The sequence below is a fragment of the Cavia porcellus genome, unplaced genomic scaffold (assembly GCF_034190915.1).
Source record: "Cavia porcellus strain 051 isolate PalLab524CR breed Dunkin Hartley unplaced genomic scaffold, mCavPor4.1 scaffold_12, whole genome shotgun sequence".
Classification (NCBI taxonomy): Eukaryota; Metazoa; Chordata; class Mammalia; order Rodentia; family Caviidae; genus Cavia; species Cavia porcellus.
Genome location: NW_026947495.1, coordinates 83,556,714 through 83,569,936, shown reverse-complemented (window position 1 = coordinate 83,569,936; position 13,223 = coordinate 83,556,714). Strand labels below are relative to the sequence as shown.

Genomic DNA, 13,223 nt, shown 5'->3' with positions numbered 1-13,223 from the left:
CAACCCCCAAAGCAGGCTTTGGGCTTGCCCTGCACAAAGGGCCAGAGCACAGAAGACTCAGCGAGAAGGCTGGAGCAGGGATGCAGAGCCTAAGGGACCCCAGTTCAGGGGTGGAAACTACGGGGTGCATGTCCTCATTCTTCTGGGAGGGGACACGTGGACATGTGTGGTGCACACCAGGTAAACTGAGGGGGCCACTGCAAGGCTAGGTAGGCAGAAGGAGGCAAAGTGACACAGAATGTGGAGTCCGCTCCACCCTGGGACTGGATGGACCCTGGACAGGAGCCCAGTGTGACTCAACTGGACTTGGGGTGCATGACCCTGGTGACTTAGGGTTACAGGTGATGGGGTGATATACCTTGTGGGATTTGTGTTCCACTGTTACCACTAGCACAGTGAGCAGAGTGCACAGGTCTGGGACAGAAGGACAGTAATGTGCCATAGAGAGGCCAGGCAGGGAAGAGTGGCAGAACATTTGTTCTTCTTACTGATGTTTGCTCACCTGCTGTGAGCCAGCTAAGGGGTTGGGGCTGGGAGTGCTGTCAAAGAAGGAGAAATAAAAGAAAAAGCTTCTCCACCCTTGTGGGCCTGCACATTTTTCCAGGAGTCACGAAGAATGTGAGGACCTGCAGGACTCACTGTGGGGACCTACAGGACACAGAGAGGGAGGAGAGAAAATGGTGACCATGAGAAGACATTGGAACTGGAAGGCTTCTAAAGAGGGCCCTGGCCATGCAACATGTGCAGCACACAGCAAGGGAGGTACATGTGTGACAAAAGACCATCCTGTCCTTGTGTCCAGGGATCAGGGGAGCAGACTACAGAGGGAGGGCCCACAAGTCAGCCAAATCCTCGACCAAGTATGAACTCTGGGAGCATCAGCACACAGAATGGTGTGGGAAGAGACCTTTGCTATGTGTTTTTTTTTTTTTTTTTTTAAGCGAGCTACAGTACTATGGCAAGTTTTGCTGATTAAATCTGTTGACATAATTTTGTGCCCAAAGAGGTCACAAGATGGACATGTGGGGTATAACACATGTCCTAAGGTTGAACCATGGTGGTTCACCGAGTCCCTCTGGCCAGCGGCAGGGGGAATGTTCACCTGAAAGCCTGATGGTCTTGGTGCACAGATGAAGCGGAAACTGCGGGCAGGGCCTGTCTGTTCTTCGGGACATCTACTCAGAGTAGCTCGTCCTCTGGTGCCTCTGGTATGGCTGTACCTGTGTTACTAGGGAAGGTAAGCCACAGGCTTGCCAGGCAGGGGTGTCCTGAGTCTATGGACAGGTGAGCCTGGAGCAAGCCAGACTGAGGAGAGCACCCCAGGCTCTCCGGGACTAGGCCTTCTGAGTGGCAGGCAAGTGGAGGGAAGGGAACCCGGGTGGGCTGTCCTTCAGACAGCAAGGAGCCAGTATCACATGGGAGTGGGTCAAAGGGGCAGCCACATCTAACACCTCCACTGCACCTCACATGAGGGCATCAAATGGAGCGTTGTAAAATTCCAGTAGCACCATCTGCAGGCCAACTAAGTCCTGACAGAGGTACAGGAAAGAGATGCTGGATGCGCAGGAGGGAATCACTCTGCTGCTGGGCAAGGACTCAAGCTGTGAGCTGCAGGGAGAGAAGAGGTCCTGAGCAGGATGACATCAGTGCTGAGGAGTCACAGAAGCATCACAGACATCGTCATGTTCCTGCTTTCAGGGTATTCCTGAATCCAGGTCAGTAGGTATCCACCTCACACTGTCTCCGAATGTAAGCTGACTCGGCACATCAAGTGGGGCATTAGCCCTGGCAGAAAGGACCCCTTGCATGCTCAGGGACACCCAAGAGGCACACGCTTATGAGTAAAGTGTAACCAGATTCATCCAATGCAGTGTTTGCTCAGACCAGAGTAGATGGCTGATGGCCTGCAAACTGGCATGGTTTAGTTGCTGAAATGTGTGTTTTTAGCCTAAAGCCACAGTGCTGAGTGTGCTTGCTTTTCAACAGTGGCACCCTATGAGCAGGACAGAAACATAGAGCTCTTTCATTGGCTTAGACAGAAAAGGCACCAAACATGCTCCATATGAACCAAACGTGTGCAGAACCCATACCAATCTTGCGAGTCTCAGTTGTGCCCTTTATCCTTCAAAACCACATCTTCCCCTTTCATCTCTGCTTCTGGAGCATAAAATTTTTATTTTGTGGTCATAAAAAACCTTTTATTATCAAAGCAATAAGGTATAAGGAGGAGATTACCATGGTAAAGGCTTTATGGCTTCTTATACAGTTAATCACAGAGATAAAGTGTCATTTTATAAAAATGTTTCCACTGTCTTGATTTCTTCCTAAAGGAAACTAATAAAATAGAAGAAAGAATCAGAAAGGCTCTTTAGTAGAAACAGATTTATGATCTTTTTCTTTGTGAGAGACCCATCTCTAAATCTGGAGCAAGAATGGTAAGTGACAAGCCTGCTTTGTGCAGGAGCCTGAGGAGCCACACCAGGCCCAGTCTCCAGAACTGAGAGGCTGGGGCGGGTGGCAGCACAGTGCTGCCTCCTGCAGCTGTGGAGAACTGTGGTAACCACAAAGGAAGCAAAGCAGAGCTTCAAGGGAGCTGTGGGCAACATATGCAACAACAGCTAGAACTGGATGTCAGACGGAGGAGACACGGCCCAGGACCCTTGGCTGCTGGTGAGTTTGTACAGGACCTTCTCATAGATCAAGTGTGTAGGGCAGAAGAAGCTGTGTGGGGCCAGCAGCTGGGCGGGCTGGAGAGAGGCGGGCCTTCGGCTCTATCCTTGAGGAGGCGGTGAGACTGCTGGGGAATGGATGCTGATGCGCTCCTGTACTTTCCAGCTCTCCTGGCAAACGTGTGTTGTGGGCATACAGATGAGCGACGTGCCCCAGGGCCAGGCCCCTCGTGCAGACTCATCATCTTACTCATGTGAGGTGAGTAAAACCACTCCCCTGGTCAGGGTCAGCTCCTTTTGTGCAGTGTGAGTCCTGTGACGTCCACGGGCTCCTGGTAGCTGTGCTATGCCCTGAGGCCACCACTGAAGCCCAACAGCTCAGGGACCCATGCCCCTTCCCTGGGGGCTGGGACTCTGCCCCTGGGCTGGGGAGCATAAAACATCTTCTCTACAGCGAAGGCTAACCTGTGGCTCCCATGGGCACATGCAGCTCCTCTGTGCTGTCCCAGAGAAAACCCAGCTGGGAACTCTGTTCCCATCGCAGCCTCCTCCTGGCCAAGGGCCACGCCCAAGCAAGGTGGCATGGCTCTGGGTCTACGGGCAGTGGCCCATTCTGACTGGCAATGGGCCCATCCTCTGCTGGCCCCTCACTCCCAGTTCTCCCTCTCCAGTGAGCTCCGCCCCTAGACTGTGCACTGGCTCCTCCCCTCCACTCACTCCCTTCCCTGCATTCTGATGCAATGTGATGTCAGTTGACACTGACTCCAGAAGAGAAACATTTCTCCTGTACCTCTGAACTCTGACCCAATGATCAAGGAGCTAGAGATGTTTATCTTTTGCTACATTGCCACAATTGCCAAATCTGTCACCTTCTATTCTGTTTAGTTTTGCATTTAGGTTTTATAACAAGTTGAACTTTTTGCATAACTGGAATAACATCATGGAAATCTGTCTGAATGCAGCAAAGGCAGCAGATGGAATTTCTTTGAATTCCAGCTTATTTGGTAAACATATAGAATTAATGTGTATCTAGAGAGTGTGGCCTGGGGCTGGGATGCAAGTCTCTGGACAGCTGCTCAGTAACTGCATCACAGAACTCCACAGCTGCGCCTCCTGGACCACACTGCATGGACACACAAAGCAAACCTCCCTCAACTCCCAGTGGTGTCCACAACGGTTTGCAGTTCACCAATCAGGTTAAGACTGTCATTCTGGTTCCTGTCAGAGGTCACTCAATACGTTGGTACTGTTTAGTCTTCATATTTTGTGTTGAAATCACACAATTATTTGAAACCACAGTTAATGAGTATTTTATGGTACTATCTGACTTCATTTCTGAAATGAGACACATGTAGATTTAACACTGAGGACTAACTCTTAGTCCTTACACAATTCTGGAGTTTCTCAAAAAGGGTTTAGTTAATTAAAAGCTCCCCACAGGGATTCCTTTTTCTTCCTGGAATTTTTTAAATGACAGAGCTACAAAAGTTCTCTAAGTCTATACATCGCACAATGGAAAATGTTTAACTGGAAAATATATATTCCTCAAGGATTAGAATTTTACATAGTATGACTTTGTCTAATAGTATAATTTTTGTCTCTGCTGACTATTTCTGGTTTGGTCTCTTTCTTTAGAGACTATTAATTAGGGAAAGTAACTTAACTGCATTTCAGTTTTTATAGAAATGTTAAGATTTACCCCCACTTCCAGACCTTTCTAAAGCTATGCCTATGGGAAAAAAAGCAAGTATTCAGTCTGTGGCTGTCAACTGTCTTATTACATATGGTGCCATTGAAAGAACAGTGTTGATATACTTTAGTGTACACTTTTACTTCATTTTACACGCTTATTTTAAAAACTGAAAAATACAGAAAGCAAGATAAAAGAAAATAAATTTCAAAATAAAACAAAATAAGGCAAAACCTTCTTTGTTTCACACACAAAATATGGGCTGCTGTTCTGAGCTTCTGTTGTATTTCCTTCCAGAAACATTTTTGGGAAAACAGTTTTCTGAGAGGAGTCATGATGGTTATTTGACGTGAAGAGTTTGGGAAGGGACACGGTAAGAGACTGAAGCAGAATCAGCAAGACAGGAAAGCTGGCCACACCCTGCTCCTGGCCCTGGTGACTCCCAAGGGCCTTACTCTTGTGGAAAGGGGTAGGAATGAGAGCTACTCGCTGGCCACCTCTGGTGTCATGGGCTGCCACTTCCTCTGTGGAGCCTTGCTCTGACCAGTGGCTTCCAAAGCGGTGGCACAGGTGAAATACTAAACTCCACAAACTTTTTTCCCTTAAGTAGACATCCTGCTGTTCAGCATGTAGATGAACCATGCTTTGCACTATAACTGAGGGGCAAATTCTCTGCATGAGAGGGAAGTCCCTGCATTCACTACAGATGAGACCCAGGACATGTACTCCTCCTAGAGCCTGCTACAGGCCCTAGTGCTCCTGCATCCTCACGGGATCTTCTTCCTCAGTCTCACCCTGGCACATTTCTAGTATTGTTTCAGGATCCAGCTCAGGTGTTGCCTCTGTGGTAGACCTTCAATTACCAGCAGTCTGAAGACTCATCTCCTCGGTCACTGTCCACGAGGGTGTGTCATGCTGCAACTCCTGGGGGGTGCTTCCTGCAACCCTAGACCTGGGGCTTTTGAAGATGAGCCTGCCTGTGCTGCTCTTCATATCTTCGGCAGTGCTCCTTCATGAGGTGCTCGCTCCACTCACACTGGTGCTCATGGAACGCAGTCAGGTTCTGGGACTCCGCCTGTCAGCAGTGGAAGCATCACGTCTGGGAAGAGGCCCCTACCCTCCTGCGGGTTCTGAGTCTTAGCTGCAGTGTGGCGCACATCCACCGGCCTATGAATGGGTTAAGGAAGAAGGGAGCTGTGGGAGATGCACCGAAGATGTGACAGGAAAGGACAGCAGGACAGCGGCCTCTCGGAATTGGAGATTCCTTTGCCTCATTTCTCTGTTCCTGAAACGATGCACAGTGGAGCTGGAAAGCAATATCCATGTCTCACAGCATGCTAAATGTGAGCGATGTGGGAGGGCGGAGGCATAGGGGAAAAGACTTCCTCCTGAATGCTGCTCTGAAAGCAAGACAGCCAACCTTCTCCTGCAGGCTTTCGCAATCTTCTAGAATCATCATTACCTGTATATGAATTTTCTTAAAACCTCAGAAAGTGATAATTGTATTCTTGTTTGTAGTCAAATAGAAGTTGAGAAATTCAAGCAGCTTTAGATCTAGAGTATGTGGAGATGAGACTGAAATCCTGATTTGTATAAGTCTATATGCCATGCCTAAGTAGTTAATAAAACTTAGCAAAAGGACTTTTCTGAGAATATGGCCTAGTAAGCATCAAGAATTTACAGTCACAAAGAATAATGTAGACACAGGAAACTCTAGTCTGTTGACCTCATGCCCCACCTTTCTGTATGCCCTGTTGGGGTTTTAGCTGACAAACTATCCCAACTGACTCTTTAGTCTCATCCTGTGCCAGTCCAGCTAGTGCAAACAAGCTCCAAGACCCCTCTTAGAACTGTAATCGAGAGCCACTCCCTTTAAAATATTATAATGCATTTGACATTCATGCTGGTAGGTAACTGCACATTATCTGCTTTTTCCCAGTGAAAATGCATTGTATGACATATTTTTAAAATAGATCATGTCCCTGTGCCTCAAGGGGACATGCAGATAGGATAATTTGCTTGTTTCCAGTCTATGATGAAAACTGACCATTTCTTTTAAGAAGCATGTTACCAGGCTGGGTCACCAGTAGCTCTAAAGATTCAGAAACCCTTTCAGATTTCAAGCTGAAATCAGAATCAGTTTCTTACCCTCTGCCCTTATGGTGGGTCTAGGATTCCACACAGAAGCCAGACCCCAACACAAGCAGACATCTGTGCCGAGTGTGTGGGATACAGCCCAGGAGGAGATGGGCACACGAGAAGGTACCGATGCTGGCTCGTGGGCTGTACCTTCCACTGCAAGGGCCAGCACAGTGCATCTGTGTTAACCAGCTGACCCCACCTTCGTATCAGCCAATTTGTTCAGTCCCTATGGTGGCCCCAGGGAATCACTGACTGGAGAGGACATCCTCAGGGAGGAAAGGAAATGGGAAAGAAGACACTCTCATGTCGCAAGGAAGAGCTACACCTGTTCAGATGACACGTGTGCACAAACGAGGCAAGATCGGAGACACTCCAGCCCAGTGGGCTTGTCCTAGTCCCAGTCCCAGGGAGCTCCAGGACCTCCATGCTGTACAGCATCTGCCTTTTCCATAATTTCAGTCTGGGCCCTGGAGTTTATTTCTGTTTATTGAATTGGTGCAGAGTGAGGAAGAAGAGTCATTTTGGGCAATTTGTCAGCCAGACAGCAATAAAAACCACCCATATGGCTCTCTTGAGGCACAGATATATTTATTAGCCTTTCCTATTATTATCTCTTGGCATCCTGCGCAAGGGTGTGCTCATGCCCACGTTGTGTTCCTGTAATGCTGACACATGATATGGAACACTGGGTGTGAAAGAAAAAGCAAGTTTGTTTAATTTCCTATGTATAGTGTTTTGTACTAGTCACAAGCAGGTGGGAACTTAGAAAAACCACTTATAAGATAGAAACAGATTAGTCAGGAAGTCTTTTTCTTTTGAGACAGGGTCTCACTATGTAGCTCAGGCTGGCTTTGCACTTACTATGTAGCCCAGATCTTTATCCTAATCCTAGTCCCTACTCTGATATTTGGTTTTATTGTAAAATAAGAAAAAGATCTAGGTAGAGACAGAATGGCTAATGAAAGTGACTGTCATTAGCTATAACCTTCCATTCTTAACTTTTCCATTTTCTTCTAAGAACTACGTTGAATTGAACAATGAAGAGCAGGTAAGCAGAGCCTTCAATTTCCTGCACTACAATATAATTGTTTTTCTGATCTCAAGGAGGCAAATGTAATCTGACCTTTTAGATGTATAGCTAGAAGGTTTATGTTTCCAGCAGTATGGAAGAATCCTTTCCTACTGCACTGATTGAAAGAGAAGGCATCATAGCCCGCTTGGAAATAAAGTGATTGGAAGGCGATGGTCCTCTCATATCCCCAGGGGAGGCAGGCGGGCGCTCAGGGGTGTTCTAAGGGGGCTCTGCCCTTTCCTCTGGAGCTGCCTGCAATGGACCCTGAACAGGCTGAGGTACTCTGGTCCATCACTACTGCACCTGGGCCACGGCACGGCACGGGAAGGGTCTGTCCGTTGCATCCCATAGACATCAGCAGCTCCCTTGGCCCCGCCCACAAGAAGTCTGCAGCATTCCTGCCTGGCAGTGGCACCAAACTGAACACCACCAGGTAGCCACCTCCTGGGGTTCAAAGTCAGCTGGCTGAGAAGCACTGCCCCAGCACCAGATGTACCAGTTCCTCGGCAGGACTCTAAGCTATGGTTTTCAACTACAGATGTATAAGGGAATCACCTGAATTAATGACAACAAAACAAAAGGAAACGTGTATTTCTTGGAGGATGAAATCAGTAACCCTGGGGGTAGCACGCCAGCAAGGGATAATCATGAAGCTCTTAGAGTTTTTAATTGCAGAATAGATACCCACTTTGATATGGCAAGAGCTAAATATTAATTTAGAGGTATCAGTTTTCAGTCGACGTTAACTTACTCACAGAATGAACAAGTAAAAACCCAAAAGGCATAGAAAAACCAGGTGGTTAACATTACATGGAAAGCCAAGTGTCTCATAAAGGCAGAATGTGTGTTGGGACCAACAAACAAGACAAGAATCCTACTGCATGTTAAACCTTCAAGAGTGAAGAAAGCGCTGGGGATTTAGCTTGGTGGTGTAAGTGCCTGCCTGGCAAGCACTGGTTGTGAGTTCAATCCCCAGTACAGGGAAAAAAAAAAAAAAAAAAAAAAAAAAGTGAAGAAAAATGGTCTTACTTGGATTGAAACTAAAGTGGCACCCAGGGTATGTATTCCAATAATTTTATACTGCATAGGTGCCCAGGGAGTAGCAAACTGAGAATATAGGGCTGAGTGTCACCTAAGTTGGTCTGAACACAGCAGCCTCTGGCATTTCCTATTGGAGAGCACTTCTTACATGCACATCCTAGTGGAAGGACAGAGTGCTTAAAACACCACTGAGACGCAACCTGGTCTGAGTGGGGTGTCTGTATGTATTCCCCCTGATCATGTATGTGTTTGCTTCTCAGGGGCAACAGAGCTGCAGCAGTAGACGAGAGGGATATGAAGGATTCTGGAATGTAAATTTATCTCAAATAGCCTTATCTTCAGCCTGAAATTGTCATGGGAGTTACTCTTTTAGTGGGGGACAGTGTCCTCCATAGAGCACTTGCCAACACTCACATGTGTCACTTTTGTCATCAGAAGCATGAGGTCATCAGTTACACAAAACAAACAGGTTTCAAAGACAAGGGACTTGGGGACACCAACGCAAGTCCCTGTCATGTGGGCACTCACTCCTTCCTGCTCTGTACATGGCTGTAAAAGGAAGGAGAAAGCGAGGGAAGTACAGGCACAGAAGGGAAAGTGGGCATGGTGGAGGTGGCCCTGGTGGGCATCCTGACCTTCCAAATTCTGCCTGGGCCAGGTTTGGCCCAGCACCATGGCTGGAAAAACACAAGGTAAAGGGCCTTTCTGGTCCCTTTCTATACAACGTACTTTGACTGTCTTCTGTTTCCCATTTGAAGGCGCCTGTTTCCCTTCCGCTCTATCTCTGTCACCCGCCTGTCCTGCTGCATGTGGCACTGTCCCCTGGCCCCGGACTGGCCTCAGCAGGCTCGCCACAGGTGTCACATTGACAATCGCACTTAATAGAATTTTTACAGCTCTATTTTGGAACACTTCCTTCCTGAGAATATGGAAGAAATATCAAGTATTATTATACTTCCTCAAGGTTTTTAAATTTCATGTTTTAGTGTTCATTTTAAGCCTTCACAATCAACTTGGACCCACAGACACTAATTTGTGACTAGAGGCCAGACTAGTTCGCACACAAAGCAATTAAATTTGGCAAGCTATGATTCCAAGGATGAATATTTTCCAGTTGCGGTAGGAAGCCAAATGCACAGAAAAGAAAACAGCTGTTTCACGTTAGTTCCTGATGGGACTTTTCATGCTCACGCCGCCAAGTTTATTTTCCATTCAGACGCACTGTGAGAGCGCAGTTGTCTTGGCTGCCCTCGAATGTCTCCAGTTGCTCTGGGAGGCTGAGGTGGCTCTGTGCTATGGTCATTTAGCCCGGGGTAACCAGTCGAATTGGTCAAATGCCAAGGCAGACTTCATGTGTTAGCTACTTAACGGCTTCCTTTGGTAACGGTCACAGCCCAGCTGAGGGAGAAACATCAGACCCCTCACCCAGGGGTGTGCTTACTTGGCTTCTCCAACTTCTGGAAACCATGATTCCCAGGCATTCCAGCAGACCTGAGGGGTCAGGGATTAGTTGAGCAGCACTCATGTCCTCAAGCTGGCCTTTGGAAGCAAAGAATGTTTTGAATTTCTCACCAGTGACGAAGCTACTGAATCACCGGGGGCTGAGAGCAGTGGCCCGCAGAACAGGAAAGGTGGCCCTGGGAGGGGACTACACCTTCTATGCTGCCACAGGCACAGGGCGGCACCCTGCCTGGGAGCCAGAGGTCTCGCCCATGCCTTCTGCATCTGGCCCTCTTTCCCTTGATGTGACCCTGAGCTTGCCTCAGGGAACCTTCACAGTTCCCTCTCAGGCCTTGAGTGCGGAATTTAATCAATAGAGGAGAGTTTTTCAAAGCACTTCCAGGCTGCCTTCCTCGATGCTACATGCTGACATGTTTCAAGAGCACTACACTTCCTAAAATGCACCCTTCCCTCCCCTTGGAAAACAAGAGGCGGCTTTGTTCCAGTGTGTCATCATGGCTGACTTGGAGCAGAGGCAGTTTTCCATTTGGCAGAAATGCATGTAAATGGATGACTTAAAAAAGCACTTTGGGTTTATTTTTAAGCTAACACTTATGCAACTACTGTGGTATCATCAGATCAGAGAACATTTTAGATGAGAAAACAAGTGCCGGCGTTGACTCCTTTTGCAGCCATGTACAGAGAATGGCCACAACCAGTGGGGATGAAGCACGTTCCACTGCACAGCGACCTGAATGGCAGCACAGCCTGGCGTATCTCATTCAGAGGTGACACTTGCCATGGAGGGGAGAGAATGCAAGGATTCCACAGATGCCACTTCCAGCCCTGGGCTTACAGCACTGGGTGAGACCTCTGAGGGACTGCTGTGAATCTCTGCTGTCCTGGAATGCACACTGTCCACTTACTACGCGGTGGAACAATGGAGTAAAACTGAAAGCACTGGGAGCATGGGAGGTGAGGTGGGGTGCACAAGCTCTGAGGCCACTGTGCTCAGGGCAGTCAGGCGTGAGTCACCCGGTGGGCTGTCACGGAGGCCTATGAGGAAGGCTTCTGCTTGTGGGCCACATGACGGACAGGACACAGTGTGTGGCTCCAAGGTACTAGCTAGTGCCTCCTGATGGGCAGGCAGGCCGTGGCCCTGAGAATCCCTGGCCAGTGGCTTCTGCACTGTCCCTGGATGCTTTCGGCCTGTGCTGTGGTGTGGGCACAGGGTACCCCATCAGAGTATCTGGGTGCAATGGAAGCAGAGAGTCTTTAAAGTCCCTGATGTCTCTTGCACCCTGAAGATGTTAAATGTAGCAGATGGCTTAACATTCATGAATTTTAGATTAAGTTAGTGGAAAGCTTAATCTTGAGTTTTATACAATCTCACAGTTTCTGCTAAAAAGCTCATCAGTGTCAAAGCAAGAACTTGGAACAGGAAAACATCTGAAAGATGTGATCACTTTCAAGAATCACAGGAGGCTGAGAAGGTGGAGGGCACATACCATCTGGCCTGGCAGTGTAGGTACAGCTTCCCTGCTCACACACTTCCTCTTTCTTTGGTGTGTGCACCTCTAGGCCCTCTGGAGAGGAAACTCCAGGTCCATGGCATTTCACATGAGTTCTAATTCTGTTTAAGCACATGGCTGTGGCCTGCTGGAGTCCCTTTCACATGAGTGACCAATTTAGAGACACACAGGTGGTCCAGTGGGGATCAGAGTTGGCTGGAACCACTGGAAATAAAGCCTCTCTCAGGTCTCAGGGACAGGGGGCTGTCTTTGCGGTCACCTGGAGAGGTTTCCCTAAGAATGAGGCCAGGCAAGAATTGAAAGATGGGGGAATACTAAGAGAGTAAAGGTAAAAGGGAGAGGGACAGAGAGAGGGGAAAGTTCAGACAACAAAATTTGGGTTTAGAATCAAATTTGTCCCACAGAATTTTCATGCACATCAGCCAATCAATTCTCGTTTTCAACTGGTGTGACTTGAGTTTCTGTCACTTGGAACTGCAAAATCCTAACTGACCCACTGACAGTATTTTTCTATTGACAATAAAACCTACACTAACAAACATTTCATTCTAGATGTTGTCATGAACAGACTTACAGGACTCTTCCCTTAAAATCAGCTGCAGACCAAGGCCACATCAGCACACCATTTTCTATCACAGTGCTGATCTTAAAGACACCAAAACAGCATTTCATTGCTGGCTTAGATTAGATGTTTCTTTTTATTAAAGGACTTTTCTGATTTTACAATGCTAATGCTGGAATTATTTTGTTTTCTTAGCAGCTTTCATGTCAATATGTCATTTTTTGAGGTTTTACTCATTGCTAAGATTTACTCTATGCCTTTTATAGCTTTTGGACCAACTTTAAACTCCAATGAGTTATGTATATCGAGTTTCTTCTTATTCAAATACTTTCTCCTTTTTATTCCCAAGATATACATTTCTGCCTTCACAGATCTAAAAAATCTGCAGGAGAGCTGTTCTGCGATGTTTCTGCATTAGATAAGCAGTGTTTTCCCTCTGATGCTTTCACAAACTGGAGGACGGCTTGGCACCGCAGATTTGCAGCTCCTGGGCTCACTACTTACCAGTTGTGCAACTCAGCAAAAGCGGCCTTGATCTTCTTCACAGAGCTGTCCACTTCCTCCTTGATCATGACACGGTATCTGGTTAGGGAAACAGTGCAGCGTTGCAGATCCTTCACTGATTTTTCAATATTTGGGCCTAAAATTGATGTCAAGAAAAAAAAGTATTACTTTGAGCACTTTATCCTTTGTGTGCTACACAATAAAACAAACCAACACACCAAAACCAGAAATTCATCTTCTGTTTTTTATGGGAAAAGTTCTGTCCAGGTTAAGGGTCCACGAGCTGGGGCCTTTGAGTGCTGCTCGGGACACATCTGTCTCCCCTGCTCTCCAGAAAGAGCTTGGTCCTTGTGCTCTGTCATAGGACATAGTGTCTCAGAATCTAAAGACCATCTGAGCTGCTGGTTCTCTCGACAAACACTACTCTCTGTGATTAGAAGCCAGCAGGGCTTGGAAAGGAAAGTGGCACGTACGGGTTGGGCCAGGTACAGATGAGGCAGAGTGCAACAGATGGTGCCAAGTGCAACTGGGCCAGGCCTGTGATGGCAGCAGCCATATTTCAGGGAGTTTT

The 13,223-nt window shown here is 47.4% G+C and overlaps 1 protein-coding gene and 1 long non-coding RNA gene across 8 annotated transcripts in view; one reads left to right on the top strand and one right to left on the bottom strand.

Annotated features, from left to right (window-relative positions):
* Spats2l (spermatogenesis associated serine rich 2 like) overlaps positions 1 to 13,223 on the bottom strand; it is a 158,366-nt gene that overhangs the window by 17,494 nt on the left and 127,649 nt on the right. For all 7 annotated transcript variants that reach the window (XM_063259521.1, XM_013145252.3, XM_013145253.3 and 4 more), the window contains one exon: positions 12,653 to 12,788. In XM_063259521.1, coding sequence (XP_063115591.1) covers positions 12,653 to 12,788 — 136 coding nt within the window. The remainder of the gene's footprint in view (positions 1 to 12,652; positions 12,789 to 13,223) is intronic.
* LOC134478363 (uncharacterized) lies at positions 9,487 to 12,875 on the top strand. Its single transcript, XR_010050978.1, has 2 exons — positions 9,487 to 10,918; positions 12,520 to 12,875. It is a non-coding gene; the product is annotated as an uncharacterized LOC134478363 (long non-coding RNA).